Here is a 20,701-nt window from a genome sequence, read left to right as displayed (position 1 = left end):
CATAAATCAGTCAGCTGATGCCTGAGGTCTCCCCCCTGCGCCGAGCGGTTGGGAGAGTCGGCCCAGCCCTGCAGCTATGGAGGTGGGAGATTCCATTGCACGGCAGGAGCGGGGGCGGGGGAGCGGCAGGTGAGTGCAATGCTGTAACAGGAAGGGTTAGGCTAAGGGTAAGAGAGCGTGATATGACAAAGATTATTATATTGCAATCTTTAGAAAAATCCTAGATTTTTTTTTTGTTTCAGTTAGTGATAGCAAAGTTATGGTTCGATTTTTTGAGATTAGTTTTTTATTTTCGCATTTTCATTACACATCTTATGCCTTCTTAACAATTATAATTATTTAGAATGTATTAATGTATTATTTTTAAATTGGCAAAATAATTGTTAAATATTACATACCTACAACTATTTATAATATACATAAATAGAATATAATTTAATAATAATAATAATTATTATTATTATTATTATTATTATTATTATTATTATTATTATTATAAGATATTTAAAATATCTATATGGTAAACAAGAAGAAATTTATTTGACCATTTTAATAAAACTAAATTGTCATGAAATTCTATTTTTTATTTAAATGGAAAAAATGCACAAGTATCTCTTCAGATAATCAAAGTGAATAATAAAATATAAACAAACAAACCTATATTATAACATTAAAAAATATTTAGGACAAGAACAAGGCTGGCTAAGGCTTCACTGAGAAATAAGATTTACATAATGTAGCCTCAAACACTTTCTCTGTAGTCTTTAGACAATTCCCAGAAAGATAAGAATAAAAACAGAAAGCCTGAAAATGTTATTGTCTATGTTAAAATACTGAATGTCTGGAAAAATTCTGGGCAGGAAACAGATGGAAAATCAAAACAACTAAAAACAGTTTAGTGACATTTTTTACATTATAGAGTTAAAATAATATAATTTTAGGTATGCACAAGGTGCAACAAGGAAAATATACAAGAACGCATTTAACAGCATTATACACCAACCAGCCACTTTAATAGGAACACCTGAGCGCCTGCTAATTCATGGAGTTTTTCAATCAGCAAATGCATAAAATCATACAAATACAGCTTCAGTTCAGAAAGATCAAAGATCACAATGGGGAAAATCTGATCTCGGTGACTTTGGCCTTGGTAGATTGGCTGGTGTGAGTTTTTCTGAAACTGCTGATCTCCTGATATATGTGTATATATATATATATATATATATATATATATATATATATATTTATATATATATATATATATATATATAGAGAGAGAGAGAGAGAGAGAGAGAGAGAGAGAGAGAGAGAGAGAGAGAGAGAGAGTCTACATATATTCTACATGACCATATGTAGAAACACAGAGACAGTGGGAGAGAGGGAGAACGAGTGAGAGGAGAAAAGAACATGAAATCAGGGCATTCATTTTGGCAAACGATTTAAAGAAATAAACTGACAAATAGGCCTAGTTTAGCTCGGGAGGAATGCAATAACTCCCCGGGAGACGATGCAATCCTCTGGAGACAGAAAAGAAGAATTTTTATGTGCTGCAGGTGAGCAAGCATAGAGAGAGAGAGAGAGAGAGAGAGAGAGAGAGAGAGAGAGAGAGAGAGAGAGAGAGAGAGAGAGAGAGAGAGAGAGAGAGAGAGAGAGAGAGAGAGAGAGAGAGAGAGAGAGAGAGAGAGAGAGAGAGAGAGAGAGCATTAATAAGGGAAACAGAGCAGTAAGACAGTGAGCCAGTGAGGAAAGAGAATGAGCGATAGGGGAGAGATAAACAATCACTAAAGATGCAGCTGATGAGCTGATGACAGACTGACTGGCAGCAGAAGAGCAGTGAGGACTGGAGAGTCAGACTTTGTTAGGCATATGGCAAAAAGATTCAGAGAGAGAGAGCAAGAGAGAGAGAGAGAGAGAGAGAGAGAGAGAGAGAGAGAGAGAGAGAGAGAGAGCGAGAGAGGGAGAGAGAGAGAGAGAGAGAGAGAGAATGACACTACACATAAAGCCAGGCTTTTAGACCAGTACAAATGACACTAGTTACTTGACAGGAGCATGAATACATAAACACTCATAGATAAACAGACACACACTTCCACCCACATACATACACATACGCACAGTGTGATGGTGATTCACCAAAAGACTTTCTCAGTGATTCACAGAGCCCACATGATGACACACACACATACACACACGTACACGTGTGCACACACTCGGACACAAAGCTGCCTTTGTTGGCTATAAGCGGTCATGTCCTCGGTCATTCTGCGGTCCATGGGATTCTGCATTACACATTTAAGCGACTGCTCTGGAATATACAGTATATACATATACATATGTGTGTGTGTGTGTGTGTGTGTGTATGTTAATTTGTGGTCATGCTTTTAGCTCTCAGTCAGGATTTACATGAATATATGACAATTTTGTGAGGACATTTGGCTACAAACTACACTACACCTTAGCAAGAGAAAATTTCATTAATATAGTGGCAAATTTATCTACTATTTCAATTTTATTAATTGTTTGAAATAAAATATAAGATTATTCAGATGATTTTTAGATGTGTTAACTCCTTGTTCTCTTCTTCTACTGTCAGATAATTGTGCTTCTTTCTAGAAACCAATAGTTAAAATGTCTAGAGTAAAATCATTAACAATATTTACTTTGCTAAAATGTAATTTTTACAATGTGTGAAGATAAAAATATTTTCTCTAAGAAACTAACCATGAGGTTGCGGGTAGAGTTAATCTAATTTAACCTTAGTTTTTACACTTAGGTGAGATTACTGACATGAAGATAAGATTTAGATATTACTTTCTTCATATAATGAAATAAATAGAACCTAAAAAGTTGTGCCACCTTACTGCAGGGTATTTCTTTGTGTTAGTTTTGCAACACACTATATTTTATTTCATTATATTTTATGTCATTTAATTTGTTTTACTGAAAGATCAATTAATAAATAATGCCATTTCAAACATCCGTCTTATTTTTTCTACACATTTCAATTTTAATCAGTCAAACAAGAGAACTATTTCTACTACTAGTAATAATATTAATAATACTGCTAGTATATAACAATATCTCAAACCTTTTCGTGTATTTAGCTTGCTTTGGAGGCTTTATTACTATAGATAATAATATATAATATATAATAAAATAGAATATACTATGAATAAAATAGAAAATACTATAATAACATTAAATAGATAATATTAATATAATACACAAAAAGAAAACCATAAAGTTTTAGAAAATAAAAAATGCCTAGGAACCCAGCCTGCATTTGGGCAGTAGAGGAAATTATAAAACAATATTTATATTTCAGACAGGATATGGATTTATGGATTTATTTTTTTTTTTGCAGTGTGGCTTGGGTTTGGGTAAGAATAAGGGTTACAGGAAGTGTTAAATTAAGGTTTACCGGGGTTGGTGTTTGGGGTCAGGTTCTGAAATATTATACTAAGGCATATATATATATATATATATATATATATATATATATATATATATATATATATATATATATATATATATATATATAGTACTGTTTGTTAGAGTCTGTGGGAGAGTGTAAACCTAACCAGAAAAAACAAAGGCGTTTCAATCCTCTCTCTCTCTCTCTCTCTCTCTCTCTCTCTCTCTCTCTCTCTCTCTCTCACACACACACACACACACACACACACACACACACAATCGCCTATGAACCTCATCAACTATATCCTGTCTTTAGAAATGATTTCATAAAATGAAGGTTGTGTGCATGTGTCTGAGTGTATGTATGTTTGCGTGTGATATGTTTGTGTGTGTGTGCGTGCATGCGTGTGTGTGTGTGTTTGTGTGTATTGGGTGTGGTTTCACAACTGGCCACATGCAGGTGTGTAGCTTGAAGGGATGAGAAAGATTCCCACTGATTCTTTACTTTTTCCCCAAACACAGACTGGAGGGTGCGCCGCTTCATTCATGTGTGTGTTTGTGTGTGTATGTGTGTCTGTGTGTGTGTGTGTGTGTCGGCAGTGTTTACAGCACATGAATGTATATTGCGTTTGTGAAGTTAACCGTTCATGCACAAATACCTGGTGTTTATTGCGTGTGTGACTGTGAGAGCGAGACAGTAGGTGAGTGTGAGGGGGGAAAAAGGAGAGGCGTGAGAGAGACAGATTGAGAGGAAGAGATGAGACATAGATGAGAGGCTGTGGTGTTAGATGAAAGACTGGCCATAAATTTCATTTAGACAGACTAATAAAACTCTGTATCCTCCGAGTCAGCCTGCTTCCCCTCGAGCCATGAGACCTCGTTCACACAAACAGAGAAGCCAGAGCAAAAGTACTTCAAACCAGGATTTAATCAAGACACTTGATTTCATTTAATCAAATAATACCAATGAATAATAAATAAACCCTTTAATAAATATTACAGAATATTTTTTTTTAAAATATCGAAATATACAAATATAAAGCAATGTCACTTTGCATGTGAAAAAGGATTCCTGGTCTATTTGTAGATGTGCTTTCTTTAACGCCACACACACACACACACACACACACACACACACAAAACAATGATCATTTTTCCTTGGCACATCCTTAAAACAAGTACATGATCCAAGATCTAGCAATATTTTTACAGAATTTGACAGAATGTGACGTCACAGTGATGACGGTAAAAGTGACTGAGGTAAAAAAAGAAAGAAAGAAAGAAAGAAAGAAAGAAAAAGAGAAAACTGCTGTTAAACTCAACAAGGAGGAACAGTTTGGATTAACATTATTTTTCCTTTATCTGATCAAACATTTGTCTTTTATTTTTGTTGTAAATTATTCATTAATTCACCTGACAAAAATAATACATTTAAGGACCTCAACGCACCACTGAACCCAACACAAAGTTGGCATCTGATCTGATCTGAAAACGAAAGCGTTTCTGTTCATTTGTGCTGCGATTAAACTGTAACTGCACTGTGCTGACACGTTTTTGTGAGAAATAAAAGGCTGAGAAATAAAACAGCACAATGTTGCTATTGAGGCTCCCATCAGCAACAACACTCTCAGAAAAAAAAATGGTACTAAACTATCGTTGCTTGTCACTGCATGTCTTCTCTACCTTTATTATGTCTCCTCCATCTGGGAAAACGAATATGCGGTATGTTTGAAAATTCGTTTACACCTGCAATCTTTACGGTTCTATTATGAGACTTAAACTAGTAATAAAGACACAAAGATTTGCATCCCAGATAAAAGTTAGGTCATAAAAATCCCCTTTAGAGGGGAAAAAAATCACTCACATTTCACACGGAATCAAAAGTTTTCACGTGTGATTATATAAGTAATATGTGATTAGATGTTGGGGGGAAAAAAACATTATAAGGTGCATTTCAAGATGGTAAAATGAACACAATCATAAAAAAAAGATTGTTGTGTAAAAATCACTTGAAATATATATAAAAAAAATTGAAATACATGTAATGTATCTATAAATACCAGAAACAAGCAACGGTATTCCGTATGAACTTTAAACCCATTCATATCATGTTATAATGCATTCATAAGGAATTGCTATAATAATTTAATCAAGTAAAGCCAATGTAGATCTATGAATTGTGTGAAATGAAACATTAGCAAATGCTATAGATTTTAACCCCCCCCACCCCAAAAAAAAAAAAAATTAAAATAATTAAAACTATTATAAAAGCAAAAAAAAAACCCAGAAATAAATAAATAAATAAAAAATAAAGATAATCCACTGAGAAAATGGGCTGAACGTCTGCATTATAATAATGAATGAATGTATAATATTGAATAAATGCATTACTACTATGTTGATAAACTGTAATAGCTTTTCATAAGTAATTGAGAATATAACAATAAGTAGAAAGATTTATTTATGCATCATAACATGGTATGAATATGTTCACAAGTCTTTATATAGCCTACTTTATTCTGTTTAATTCTCACAATGTGGCTGCTGTTAGCAGTAACGAATTTCTGACTCGTACCAATATTCGTCAGTGGTCAATGTTAAAAAAAGAACACATTTATTGTAATCTGATGTCGAAGGTTCAGACGCTTGCAGTGGAAAAAAGCCCAATATGACAGTAAGTGGTTACAGAGATGCATGACACAGCCCTTTATGAGAAGTGTGACAGTGTGTGAGCATAAAAGCACCCAGTAATCACGGGTCACCACGTGCTGAGTCAGTTTCTGAGACAGCAGACACTTTCTACCCCTTTATTTCCGTCTCATGTCTTCCTTTCATCCGTCTCAAAAAGACGGAAATGTGATTCACGTTCCTCAAGCTGCTGACTCGCCTCTCGCTCTGAAAAGTCGCTTGTTTCTCTTCTTTTGTCTTCTTTTTTGTTTATCAGGATGAGTTCTCTTTTTCCATGCAAGTGCAAAATGTGAGTCCTTTTGAGTTTCTTTCTGCAAAAACTTCCATTCATTCATTCATTCAGACACACACACACATAGACAAACGCTGACACACACATAGAGTTAGGCACTCAGACACGGAGTCGCTTCTTCAGTCTGGTGAAGTCTTTGGCTGATCTAAACAGCCAACTCTGCAGCTCTCTGAGTACCCAAAATCCCTCCACTTTCCGTGTGAAGTCGTTGAGGGCAGGGCGTGGCGAAGGAGCGGCCATGCTCAAATGCGAGTCGACCTCAGTGACCCCGTCTTCGTATGCGTAAAGGAGGGACAGGGGAGAGAGCGGTGGGTGGGGAGAGGATATGGGGTGTCCTGAGCGCCCGGAATGGAGGGACGTAGAGGAAAAGAGGACAGGAACGTCTGCCTGAAACTCATCTGCCTCTTCCTCTCTGCTTATACTAGCTTCGCTCTCCGTTTCCGTGGGAAGCCGGGCATCACTGCCTGTGCTGTTGATGTTAAAGTCTTTACCGCTGCCATATTTGCTGAAATAGTGCTTGGAACTTGTGTGGTTGCTGTTCATGTTGTTATTGTTGTTGCTGTTTGGATCGTAACTGTGGCTTGTTTGTTTACCGCCGTCCTCCTCTTCAATAGTCAGCAATCTTCTCCTCCTCCTCCACCTCTCCATACCTTCTTCCCTCTCCTCCTCCTCTCTCTCCGCCCAGCTCTCCCCCTCTCTCCGCCTCCCTCTCCTCCCTCGCTCAGCCCTCTCCCTTTCTCTATCCCGCTTCCGCTCCGTTTCATATCCAGCTGTTCCGTCCCTCATTCCTCCCAGGCCACTCTGCGCCCGAGATGCCTGGTTCCTCAGCGGGGCAGGGCCGTTCACATTTGCCCGTTGATACTGAGAAGACAAAAGCGGTGTGTATTTCTGAGAAGGGGGAGCGTTGCCGTGCAGGGGCGGGGTGTAGCCCAGGGCATTCATTAGCCCTGAGATGGAGCCCAGGAGTCCACTCAGGCCGGAGCAGAAGTGAAAGAGTGAGCTTTGGAGGTAAGGACACAGTGTGGAGCGTGCCAGCTCACGCACAGCGCTCAGCAGAACACTGTAGGCTCGCTGGTTCTGTGCCAGACGGGCACCGTTCTCAAGACCGCGCCACAGGTCCTCCCGCGTGGCTGCACTGGGAACCGCCAGGGAGGAGATGTTGGGTCTTGGTGGTGAAAAGCCTGGATCACTGAATGGAGGACCGAGATATGAGAGCTGAGGGACACACAGTGAACAAACATCTTAAGCACTTTCTAATTATGATGTATATATATATATATATATATATATATGTATATATATATATATATATATATATATATATATATATATATATATATATATATATATATATATATATAATTGTATATATATTATTGTATATATATATATATATATATATATATATATATATATATATATATATATATATATATATATATATATATATATTATTGTATATATATATATATATATATATATTATTGTATATTACAGAAAACCTAAAAGCCATGTTTGGTTTATTAAAAAATTTCTCAGGATGGTGTTTCCTGAAATATTGTGTATCTGAGTACATAATAACTTCATTAACTTGATGTCTGGAAATCCCAAAGCAAAAAGTTGCCCATTTCACACGTTTCAGGATTCATGTGCAATTTTATCTTGTGTGGTTTCTTCACACTTACGTCACATGTTATGGTTAAAATACATTTCACAATGGCTTAAACCTGGTGATTTGCTCCCATGAGGAAAGTCTTCTTACTTTTTTCTAAACACAGATGATCACATGATGTCACACATGTTTACTGGAAATCACAGTAAAATGAAGCTGCACGTGTTTTTCAAATCGTCACATATTACACACATAAATATGATGTTAAAAAAAAAGACATACGATTGAATGAATTCTATGTGATTTTTCCACAAAGGAACTTTGGAACAAGGAAACTTAGGAAATTATTTTCCGTGGTGAAAGAGCAGGATTAGAATTTGACAACCTTAAGCCTGGAATTAATAGCAGAAGCCTAAAATTCTGCTGTTGTAAAGGCTGGAAAAACAAAAAACTTAAACCAAAGTAGTTTCTTGTTTTTGTAAGGTTTTCTTTGTGTTATAATAAGTTCCATTCATTGTGCTGCTGTACAGTAGTCATGGATAGTTGCTATCTGACACCCACAGCACATAAAACAATCTGTTATGCCAGGACACCATGATATTCACCAGTAAATTGCAAAAAAAAAACAAAAACAAAAAAATCCCCTCTCATCGCATGTGTCTCACTCCCACTCTCCTGTGCACCAGATTTTCACCTGCTTCCATAGAAAACAAAGAGTAGGCAGAAGAAAAAGTGTCGCTGTGATGCAAAGTTATTTTTTTGGTTGCCAGAAAGTCTTAATGTTTCACTGAACAAGAGAAATTCACAAATAAAAAAAAACGGTTTACTCTCTTAAAAAAGGTTCATTTGGGTTCCCGGCTTCTGTTCAAAAAAAACCTTTAATAAAAAAAAAAGAATAATAATAATAATAAAAAAAGAATCATTTTTATAAATAATTTTTTTTAATTTTTTATTCAAAGATGCAATTTTAGGTGAAATCAGTGGCATTACGTTTTGGAATTAGATTGGCAACACTGTAAGATGTTTTAAAAATGACATGTTTATGAATATGATATTTTAAAAAAAAGGTCAAATAATTGATTAAATTTGTGAAATAATTCAATCTGAAATGACTGAAACGAATAATTGGTGTTTTATAGAGCGCTTGGTGACATTTTAAATGACAGTCATATCTGTAATGGACTAAAAACACATTACTATATAATATATAAATGACATTACACTCTATCGCTATCTTTATAATATATTATGAATTGTTAACATGATTCATTTTCCTACACTTTTTTCTACTGTAAGCCTTACAACCTTTGATAGAACATTTTTTTTAAATGGCTCTAAATCTCTGTAGAACTAAAGTGTAGTTTTGGGTTTGGTCAAATTGTTAAACATGAAACACTGGAAATGCTGATGGTTTAATAAATGTCTTTATTTAAAATGTTCCTCTTTACTTAGAGCTAATAAATAAAGCTTGTATGTTATAATAAGTTAAAATAAGATTATACTATCTATGTCTTTGAACTATATCTATATCTAAAGCTGGTCTTTTTTATTTGCAAATAGTTATAACTATGTGTATAATGCCTTATAAATGCATTATAACATGATATGAATGTATTCATAAGCAAGGATGGAAAACGTACTGAGAAATAATACAGTAATAAATATAGATAAAGTAAAAAGTGTCAAAAGCTTAATGATCCAGCAAAAAGATTTAATCAAGTAAAAGTCAAAGTGTTTTAATTTGTTTTTAAAATAACAAAGGTTATTTTTTCCCCCAGAAAAATTAAGTTAATGTCATATTTTCTTGTGAAAAGTGAACGTTTGAAGTTGATTTTTGTTTTTAACTGGACAATTTTTTAACTGGAAAACACCATCCGATCTCTGTAACTATCAGAGAAGTGTAATATCCTATAAATAGCTAATATATTACCATTAACTAGAATTAACACTTTCACTATCTAACCAGTACTCTTTCCTACTGGAATCAATGCTAGTCGAACCAAGCATTAGCAAAGAAAACAGGCTAAGTAAGTTACATACTGTATAGCCAGTGAATTTTAGCAAATTACCAAAATATCACACTTAAACATGCTTTTTTTTCAGGATTGATTTTATGCCGTATAGAAAGGCAAATATTATAGCCATAGCGTTAACTACATAGTGTAGCATGAGACGGTTGCAGAAGTATTCATGTACAGTATAGAATTGAATTAGCTGAATGAGTATAAAATATTTATATCAAGGTATAAATAAAACTGTTTACAGTGAAAGGTAAATTCTAATGAAGTAAGAGCGCTAACATTCAACATGAATTAAAATGACACTGGAGTAAAGTATAAAACCCATCAAAGTAAGAGCTAAGTACAGCAGTTGAGTTCAATTATTCAAGGACATTATACATGTGGCTTTCATAGAAACTGTTACTTGAAGCATTTTTTATGCTTCCGAGTGTAAGAGTGTGATTTTAATTTTTTATCCTGCCTAAAAATGTTGGCAGAATGTTGCACAGCTACAGCTCATAAATCTTTATATACATTTTAATCAGGGCATAAAAGATTAAATCATTTTGTTCCAAATAAAATGATGGACATTTGTTAATAGCTAAGTTTATTCTGATATAAAAAAAAAAAGAATGGAATTTATTAGTCTCTTTCCCTCTGTTTTTCATAATAGAAACACACACACACACATATGCTCTTTGGACAGAGATGTGAAAAGGAACAAGAAAAGAGGAAAAGGCAGTAAAAAGTATGTGTGAGAAAGAACGAGGATGCCAGAGAGATGAGCGGAAAAAACGCACACATAAACAAAAGCATTCACGACCACAAGCATACTAAGTCAGACTCACGTAAGTGTCTTTAATTTCCTTCAGCTGGTGGTTCAGGTATTTGGTCAGCTCGTACGTTCTCTCTATCGTGCTCCTCTCATTGGACAACATCAGCGCGTGGTCCTGCACCTGAACACACCCCACTGCAGCGGCCAACAGCAGCACGAGGTGAGCCTGATGGACTGCAGATATGAACCAGTAAGAACGAAGAAGCAGATTTATCATTCACTTTGTGTGTGTGGGTGTGTGTTTCTCAGGATTTATGTTGCACAAATGTTAAAACACCAATTCTATTGTAAAATACACTGCCATCATTACAGCGTAAACACGTCGCAAAAACAGGATAATTTACCAGAAACAAAAACGTTGGCTCTCTTACGAGGATCAGATGTCACCCGTTTCATCACCCGCTGTCAAAATCCGAAACACTCGAATAAAACATTGAATCAAATCAGACATGCTTACTAAAAGATGGATATGTTGTTTACTGTGCAATTGGCAGTCACTCAGCGAATACTAAATACAACTGTCAGCACCGAATACGCACAAAGCCGAGGGCCTCTTTGTCAAACGGCTTTCAGGGGGAAAAAAAGGGTCAAGAGTTTCTGTCGCTTGTAACATAATTTGCAGAACAGCTGTAAAAACCAAAAAATAAAAAATAAAATGAAGGTTTGTCTTTGTGTTCGGATGTAAAATAGAAAAAAATTAAATAAATAAATAAAAGTAAATCCCTTTTTGCAATTTCTTTACAACCCTCAGGGTGTTTGCCTAAAGATTTGTCTTGTTTCTTCTGACCTCTTCAGATCTCTCTCTCTCTCTCTCTCTTTCTCTCTCTCCATCTCTCTCTTTACACACACTGTCCTAATCCTGTCGTAATCCAGAAGCATCTGGCTTACATTAGAACTTAAACACATTCAGTAACGTTAATTACTTATTACTTTAATAGTCTAAACATCATTTGCTGGTTGCACACACATATTTTAATGTATTTTGTAGCACAGATAAAATCCTCAACATATACTGAGTTTTTAATAAATAAAGCCATTAGTTATTCCTTTACATCATATGCAAAATATGTTTGGATCATTTGCTAGAATTTCCAATTAATTAGACAAAAAATGTTTATATTCATACTTGTCTAATTATACATCATATCTATAATCATGTTATATTGCCATGTTATAATGCAGCCTTAATTCATTACACATAATAACAGTTTATTATTAAGGTACTTTGGAGCTGTATTTATATTGTATTTATTTATGATGATGTTTATAAAAAAAAAAAGCTCTTTTCAAAGCTGCACATACTGTCATTATTAAAAAAAATACACAAATAATAAACAAAATAAGTTCTAACAAGTCTTTCAATATTACACAAATATTTGAAAGTTATACTGCATGATTTTTACACATTTTACTCAATTAATAAAAATCTGTGATTTTGATTCAGAATAAATAAAGGATGTTTGTAAATAGCTAATCTATCTATCTATCTATCTATCTATCTATCTATCTATCTATCGATCTATCTATCTATCTATCTATCTATCTATCTCAGTAATTCCATGACTTAGACGGTATTTGTGTAAAACATTATGAGTAAAGAAAAAGACATGAATTTTAAACATCATCCCACCCTTATATGACTACACTTTCCCTTGAAATATATTCATTAAAATAATTTTGATACTTCAAACATTGCAAAATTATTTCATTACCATTTTTACGCCCGTTTCTTTTCCTCAGTCAGATTTAACACATCAGATTAAAAATAACCTGCTTTTTAGCTTCACTTAACCCTGTTACCTGAACACATTCACCCCTGTGAAATCTATGGAACATTCCAGAAGTCACAGAATCAGACCGAATCACACAGGTGAGTCATTTCAATTTCCTGAAGATCATTGGAAGATTATATTATTTTGTAATTGGTATGATATCACGATTAGAACTGATGAGGTCAATGTTGAAAGTTTAACCTTAAATTAAACTTAAAAGTAAACTAAAAAATAGAATTTTTAGGTAAACAATTAGAATAGACTAGATGATTGGAAGGGTATTTGATTAGAATGGATTAAATGCCGTCTTTCTCTGTTACTGTTACTCGTTTAAGAGAAAAGGAAAAAAAAAACGTTCATTTTGTTAGTTTTGGAAATCACGATTTGTGGGTTCACGGCATTGCATTTATACTTTTAATTCAGCTTTATGAGGAAGTAATGAGACTTACTACTGTGCATAAGTACAGTGCCAGACATGTGGAATTATTTTAAGTCAACAGAAGGCACCGTGGCAAGCGGGAATAAAGGCAGGTTATAGTTATGATTTCCCAAGCATTGTTTCACAAATTTCTCCCTTGGTGTAACTCCGTAACTCATTACACACCCCACCACCACCACCCTCCCTGAACACCCCCCATCCTCTTCCTCCTCCATCATCCCCCTCATTATTTTTAATATGATTCTTGTGTGTGTTTGTCATGTCAACTGGCAAAGACAGTGAAGATGCCTTGAGGACAAAACAAAACAGGAAAAAAAAACATTCAATTACAGTTTGAAGTTGTGGTTAAAAACAAATACAGGGGGGTGAGTCATGTTTAAGAAGGAAAAGTGTTTTCAGACTTGAAACGTGTCGAGCAAAATCCGTCTGGAGTGAACGAAATCTTATCAGAACGCTTTTAGGCAGTGTGCATCAAGTGTGTGTGTGTGTGCGTGTGTGTGTGTGCTTGTGTGTGGTCTGGTGTGTTTTTGTTTGGAAATTGCCGTTGCATGTTCCAATTTGGGATATGGTATCTTTGACCTAAAGCCAATTCACAGTTTACATGCCTTACATTGGAAAGTTTGCTTATCAGGGTGTTTATGATGAGTTTATGTGTATGTGCATATGTGTGTGTGTGAGTGTGTGTGTGCATGTGTGTGTATGTGACCATCATGAGTCCTCTGAACCCTTTTAAGCCTTGAAGCCATGCGAGGAAAATGGCAGCAAATGATCTCTCATACTTCAGAGAGGCTCAGACAGTGCTATAATATTGTGTGTGCGTGTCTGGGGAAGCCTCAGGGTGTCCTCCAGCACAAACATGGCACACACTCTTTCTTTTGTCAGGCAGCGAGAGGGACACGGTGGAGATGTGTAATTACTTGTTTGAGGCGTTGAGTCTTCAGCAGGTGTGAAATATGTGCTCGCAGCCGCTCCTCCTCCTCCTCCTTCTCCTCCTCCCCTCATTGCTACCTCTCATTCCTCCTCTTTAAACCGTCTGCCATCCTTTTGTCCACTCTCGTAACCCTCGCACCTCTTCCTCTACCCTTCTTTCTCCTCATTCCCTCTTTCTCTAATCTACACCCCCCTACTTTTTTTTTCCTCTCTCAGTGCCGGCCTCGCTTGTCAAGTTGTTTTTAATCCTCCTCCTGTGCACACCTCCTTTCTCTCCCTTTCTTTTGAAGCAGTTTATCTCTTTTTTGCCCCCAGCCAAAATAACAGCAGCTTATTAACCTCGATTAGGCCTGCCAGTTTTCCTTTTCTCTTCTCTGCCTCGCTTTTCTTCCTCGCTTTTCTTCCCGTCGCAGAAAGCAGAGCCGTGCACAAAGGCTTTTATTAAATATGCTAAGAAAGTTTCACATGTTAAATTGTGCGCTCTAACCACACACTCACGCAAATATAACTTTACAACATAGAGCGACACACCTTTTCCTGACTTCAACTTATGGCAGTTATCCCCGGACTTATTGTCTGCAGTGCAATAAGCAACCAGGAGCGGGAAAGTTCAGCACCTGATTTCAATACCGAGTCTTTTAAGAATTGTTTTTTTTTTTTTTTTTTCCAAATATAACATTCAGTATTCTCTCAGCATTGAAACTATATATTCATTCAGCTCTACCATATGATTTGCTTTATTTTTCTTTCAAAAACTAATCAAAATATTATATTATGCTCGCTGTCCACTTTAATAGGAACACCTGCCCTCCTGCTTACTGTGAGGTTTTTCGATCAGCCGATCATGTGCAGCAATGTAATGCATACAGACACGTGCAGATTCAGATCAAGAGCTTCGCTTAATGTTCACATCAAACATCAGAATCAAGGAAAAATTTGATCCCAGTGACTTTGACCTTGGCAGACGGATTGGTTTGAGTATTTCAGGAATCTCCAGGGATTTACACACACAACACGGAACGGTACGGAAATAACACACGTAAGGCTCGGTTCTGCAGGGAGAAACGTCTCGCTTATGAGAGATCAGAGGAGAACAACCAGACCGGTTCCAAGGTTCAAGGTAACTGAAATGAAATAATCACTCTTTACAACTGTGGTGAACAGAAAAGAGTTCAAACGGTGAAGGAAAATGGGCTAAAACAGCAGAAGAACCGCATCGGGTTCAACTCCAGTCAACCGAGAATAGGAATCTGAGGTTAGCGCCAAAGAAAATGATCAGCGTCACTGAGTTCTTTTCAGAAACAGAAAAAACCTCCGAAGATCACGGGTCGGTATCAGAAAACATCCGACGTGTGCCTTAGTGTGTCATATTGTAAAATATACCTAGAATGTTCTGATATATAAATGCAGAACATGGAGTACTGAAAGAAAGAGGAAAGTGTGTGGTGTTGTGGACATTTCTGTTTCTCATATACACAGACTCTGGATTTCTTTATTCACTCAGCTTCAGTATGCGCTTCATCCATGATCAGGATAAAGGGGAAGCCAATCCCTTGGAGCAGTGTGGATTAGTGATGTAAAGCAATGCTATCTGGATCTGGATCTGTTTAGAGCGCCAACTAGCTATATCTGTATACGGATTTAAACGTGAAGGTTGCCTTAAATTGGATTTTCCCCTTATTTATTTATTTATTTATTTATTTGTAAATCAATCAGACTAGCTACTATGCTGATGGAAATATGGGAAAACACTGTAAGAAAAAAAATAACAGAGGTAGAAAAATCTCTGAAAGTTCCTCAACTTCATATCACTCAAGAACGATGAACAAATTTATCAGGTCCGATTTCCTAAAACATAAACAAGCTATTTAGAAGTTAAACCTTCGTTTTGACGAGGTTGTTGGTGCTGACGAGGTCCTTGTTAGCCTCCTCGCATTATTTTATTGATCCCAGTCAAGACTGTCAAACTTTATTCAAAATAAATAAATAAATAATGTGCCTCCTATTAGTATCTGGTTAATACAATAATGTTTTCACATGTGGTTACACTCCTTCGGGCAGCATGTGATTCACACTTAGAGGTGATTTATCTTAGCCAGTCCACCTACCAGCATGTTTTTACAAGGTGGGAGGAAAATGGAGAACCTGGAGGAAATCCATGCGGACACGAGGAGATCACAGAACTCGACACAGACGGTAACATGAGCTCAGGTTCGAACCGAGGAGCTGCACGTTACACCAGAACCCATGTGAATTTCTTAATGAGGGTAAAAGTTTTTGAAGAGTAAATTTCCTGCCAGCTTTCCACGATTCAGTAGTTCAGTAATATAAGATAAAAGGCTATTCGTTTCTCAAATCAAGTTTGGGTACAATTGAATTTAACAGTGCTTCATTTTGACACGAATTCTTATTAATTGATCTACACCTCTTTTGTGTACTCGTACTCCGTCCCTGTTTTGATTCACGCTTTTCACTGCTTTCGTCTCACATCTAATTCATCATATAGAGTTGGAGAAGGAACACAGAGCAGTGCTGATCCTTCGCCAGTATACAGCATGTCTCACACAAGGAGCCCTAATTGTGATTGATGTTTCGATTTTCGGCGCTGACGAAACCAACTGAAAGGGAATTAGGTGGCTGAGTAATGATCTAAACACTATCATATTGTGGAAACTTTTTTTTTCTCCGAGACGTCTCTTCTGAAGTGGAACTCTGAAGCCCACTGAGAAATGGCGTTTTTTATTAGAGAGGATTTGTGTGTGTATGTGTGTCAAAGAGAAAAAGAGTGAGCACGAGCCAACAGCTGGCAGCAATGATATGATGAGAAATGTGCAGATCGATACATCCTGCTCTTCTCTCAGTCTCACACACACACATGTACGCAGCAGGATACACTTCCCTGATTTGTTGTTTCACTTCACACCCGAGCTTTTGGGAATGCACCGTATCATAAAACATGATATAGTTCATAGCGCATCAATAAAATGTTATGTGAGCCAAATAACCAATCAGGTCCATACACAATGAGCTTAGTGTTTGTGTGTGTGTGTGTGTGTGTGTGTGTGTGTGTGTGTGTGTGTGTGTGTGTGTGTGTGTGTGTGTGTGTGTGTGATTGTGTGTGTCACTATGTGTGTATGTGGAAGACTGTGTCTGTAGGGGAGAGTTTGGGGTCAGGGTCCATGTTGTGTGTCTGTGTACAGTTAAAGTGGAGATTTATGTGCAGCCTGCACTCAATCAAATGTGCATTCCTTCACTAACTCAACACACACACACACACACACACACACACACACACCAGCATGTGGATGGTGAACATGGAGTACACACTCAAGTATTGTGTATTAGCATCACTCACATGTACTAGCCATCATCTCCTCCTAAACACACACACACACACACACACACACACACACACATACACATGGGCACACAAGTCTCCCTTTGGATGCTTGGAAGCAGTTTGAAATTCAAATTGATCACATTTGGCCTAAAAAATTGTCAACTCCGCCAACGAACATCAAAACAAAAGGAGGAATAAAAAAAAAGAATAAAAACCTGGATTTACAACAAATCCCTCAAACCCGTTCCCCTCTCGTTCCTCTACTCCATCCCTCCGTTTCTGACTGTTTTTCCTTTAGATCTTCCAAAAAAAATCTTCTCTCTCTCTCTCTCTCTCTCTCTCTCTCTTTCTCAGCCTGTCTGTCTCTCTGCACCGCTTGACTCTTGTAAGTCCTTTTACCTCTCTAATTACCTTTCTCTTCCTTTTTTTAATTATCTGCCCCTCATGTCCCCCCTCTCCATTTTTCCATCTTCCAGCCTCAGGTTTCTGTTAACTCCTGACACGGTCCTCTCATCAAAATAAATAGCGAACGAGTGCAGGGAGCGGTCTACTTATCCGAACTTCCCGTTCTTCGCAGAAAAGTGTGGAGAAAGGAAACGTACAAGAGATAGACAGAGAAACAGAGGGAAGGAGAGAGGGAGTTGGTAAAGTGAGGGGGCCATGTTAATTTGGGAAAAATGTAAACAGCATGTGTAACTGTTCAAACCGTGACCAACTCATTTTATATCATTCCCCTGTGCACTTCTCTCTCTCTCTCTCTCTCCCTCTCTCTCTCTCTCCTTTCTTTTCCTAACTCACTCTCTACTTTTCTTTCTCTCTCTTGTTCTCTTGTTGGAGGGAATCTGGGCTGCATTAACCCTCACTCTCCATCCCCCTCTCAATCACTCCATCTCTTTATCTCATCCTTTCATGCTTAACTTTCTATGCTACTCTACCTCTCGCCCTCTCTTCTTCCATGTTCCTTCGTCCATGTTAGCCTCCATCTTTTTTTCGTCTCTCCTCAGATTGTCGCTGTAGTTTCTTTCGCATGGGTAAAAATTTAATTGTGTGGATGGCAGTGACACGCTAATAATGGCATTGTCTTTTTTAGACCATCCATATACATAAGTCTGGGTGTGTTCAGCGTTGTGGTTGTGATCGCATGATGGATTAAGCGTGCAAAGTTGGCGTGTGTATGTGAAGGGGACGGAAATTAAAAAAGCATAGAAGATAAACTGAAAGAGGAAGAGGAGAGGGAGCTGGAGGAAGTGTGTGTGTGTGTGTGTGTGTGTGTGTGTGTGTGTGTGTGTGTGGGTGGTGTGAGCATGAAACGCTGCTCTGCTGCTTTCTTTTAGTGTAAATCGCATCATTTCGTCACACACTCATCCTCCTTTTCACAGACATGGTTCCCTGTGGACAGGTGGTATGTGTGTGTCTGTGCACTCCAAGTGTGTGTGCGTTAGTGTGTGTGTGTTTGTATGTGTGCATGAGAGCTGTGTGTTCAAACCTTGACTAACATGAATCATATACTTTCTCATATTAGTGTCTGTTAACAAGGATGACCCTCGACCTATGAACTCCTAAAAATTCCATTTTTGTGTTTCCTTGTGTGTCAGTGTTTGAGCATGTGTGAGTGTGTGTCCTATTCTATTTACATATATGTCCTCTGTGTGTTCAGTCTTAGGTTTACTGAGAAGAAAAGGACCCTACATCGATAAAAAAGCATAAAACGCTGACATTGTGAATAATTCAGGGCTTGTTGATGTATAAAAAAGGTAACTTACAGGAAAAGAACAAGTAACTAAGAGAAAATAATTAACACCAGAGCAAACAAAATAACCACAAAAGATCCAAATTGGTGTCTTTTTTAGGGAAATTGAAAAAGACCTGAGATTTAATACACACTTTATTTTATCCAATGACACACACGTATAGAAAAAACCCACACAGCAATAATACACAGTGTTTCCAGTGTGTGTTGCATGTCTTACAAACCTTTCTAATGAGGTCAATCTTACATGTAAATCACCAAAAATAACAGCGAAAGATCGAGTTACCAGTTACTAGATATAAACCAACAACTCAGTGTACAATACTGCTTTTAAATATTTGTTCAAATCCCTTCCTTCCAATCTAACCCAATCTGAATGTGTATACAATCCGATTTCCTAAACCAATTACGTCATTTAGTTCATTTATTTTCACAGATTAACATACTTTTACCACTATGGTGAGTTTACAGAGAGTTTCCTAACAGATTCATTGCCTCTTGTGAAACTTGTAAACCACATAAAAGCTAAATAAGAATTATTAAACCCACTCCTCATCAGTCAGCTGCTCAAAACAACGCCGGTCTACTGGCGAACAGGCCTGAAATCTTTTCGTATTTGAACTATTCACAAAACTATTTTATTCAGTAGATTTAACATGCACATCCTAAACACCACAAACAGTTTAAAGAAGGAAAAGGAATCATTTGCTTGGAGTTGCAAACTTTTCCTGATATGTGGTGAATCAAAATTCTTATATTTAGTTTCCTTCAGAATTTTATTATAATTTCTAATACAGTTTTCTCAGAATGACAGTAATTTTGGTATAAAAACGCATAACATTAAGTCTTGTTAAATCAAGAATTAATTTTCTTTTTTGACTGGATAAAAATAATTTAGAATAATGTTTTTAAAGAACGTATAAAAAGTGTAAAAATGGGACATTTTATAATAATAATAATAATAATAATAATAATAATAATAATAATAATAATAATAATAATAATGTTTGCATTAGAAATGAAGAGGGAGATATCTTACCTTCCTGGCGCATCATTTTCCTAATTTTATCTGATATGAACTTTATTTCCTTCCGTTCGCCTTGTGTTGTAAAGTTTATGAAACTTTTATGAAACAGACTCTTCTGTTAGTTACACCTCCACACTGTCACACACACACACACACACACACACACACACACACACTCCTCCACGGAGAGACTCTTTTACAACTCCGCGACAGTCTATAAAGAGAGGATGAGCGGCTTTAGTAGCGCCGATGCGGCTCCGCGTGTCCGCTTTTGCGCGTGACCTCTTTGCGCGTCTCCGGCTTGCGCGTGTCCGCTTGAGTCTGACGGACAGACTCGGAATGAGTGAGTGAGTGAATGAGTGAGTGACGGAGAGGAGAGGTGAATATATATTCAAGTCCCCCCTCCTTCTCCTCCTCTCCATTCTCTCTCTCCATTCTCTCTCTCTCTCTCTCTCCCTCCTTCTCCTCCTCTCCATTCTCTCTCTCCATTCTCTCTCTCTCTCTCTCTCTCTCTCTCTCTCTCTCTCACTCTCTCTCTCCCCTGTCTCTTTCTCTCTCCCCTCCCTCTCTCTCTCCGTCTCTTCTCTCTCTTTCTCTCTCTC

The 20,701-nt window shown here is 37.0% G+C and overlaps 1 protein-coding gene across 1 annotated transcript; it reads right to left on the bottom strand.

Annotated features, from left to right (window-relative positions):
* Window positions 1-5,702: 5,702 nt before the first annotated feature.
* Window positions 5,703-20,505, bottom strand: clcf1 (cardiotrophin-like cytokine factor 1). Its single transcript, XM_060885187.1, has 3 exons — window positions 20,112-20,505; window positions 10,855-11,015; window positions 5,703-7,609 (listed from the first exon to the last, which is right to left on the bottom strand). Exons 1-3 carry the CDS (start codon window positions 20,125-20,127, stop codon window positions 6,494-6,496), a joined length of 1,293 nt encoding a protein of 430 aa, XP_060741170.1. The 5' UTR covers window positions 20,128-20,505; the 3' UTR covers window positions 5,703-6,493.
* Window positions 20,506-20,701: the final 196 nt, after the last annotated feature.

The sequence above is a fragment of the Tachysurus vachellii genome, chromosome 13 (assembly GCF_030014155.1).
Source record: "Tachysurus vachellii isolate PV-2020 chromosome 13, HZAU_Pvac_v1, whole genome shotgun sequence".
Lineage (NCBI taxonomy): Eukaryota > Metazoa > Chordata > Actinopteri > Siluriformes > Bagridae > Tachysurus > Tachysurus vachellii.
Note: the sequence above shows the minus strand (reverse complement) of the source record. Positions and strands in the feature narration are given on the sequence as shown.

Coding starts and splice junctions, on each gene's coding strand:
- clcf1 (XM_060885187.1), bottom strand. Junction 7,610..10,854: donor AGGAAATTAAAGACACTTAC/GTGAGTCTGACT, acceptor TGTGTCCCTCAG/CTCTCATATCTCGGTCCTCC.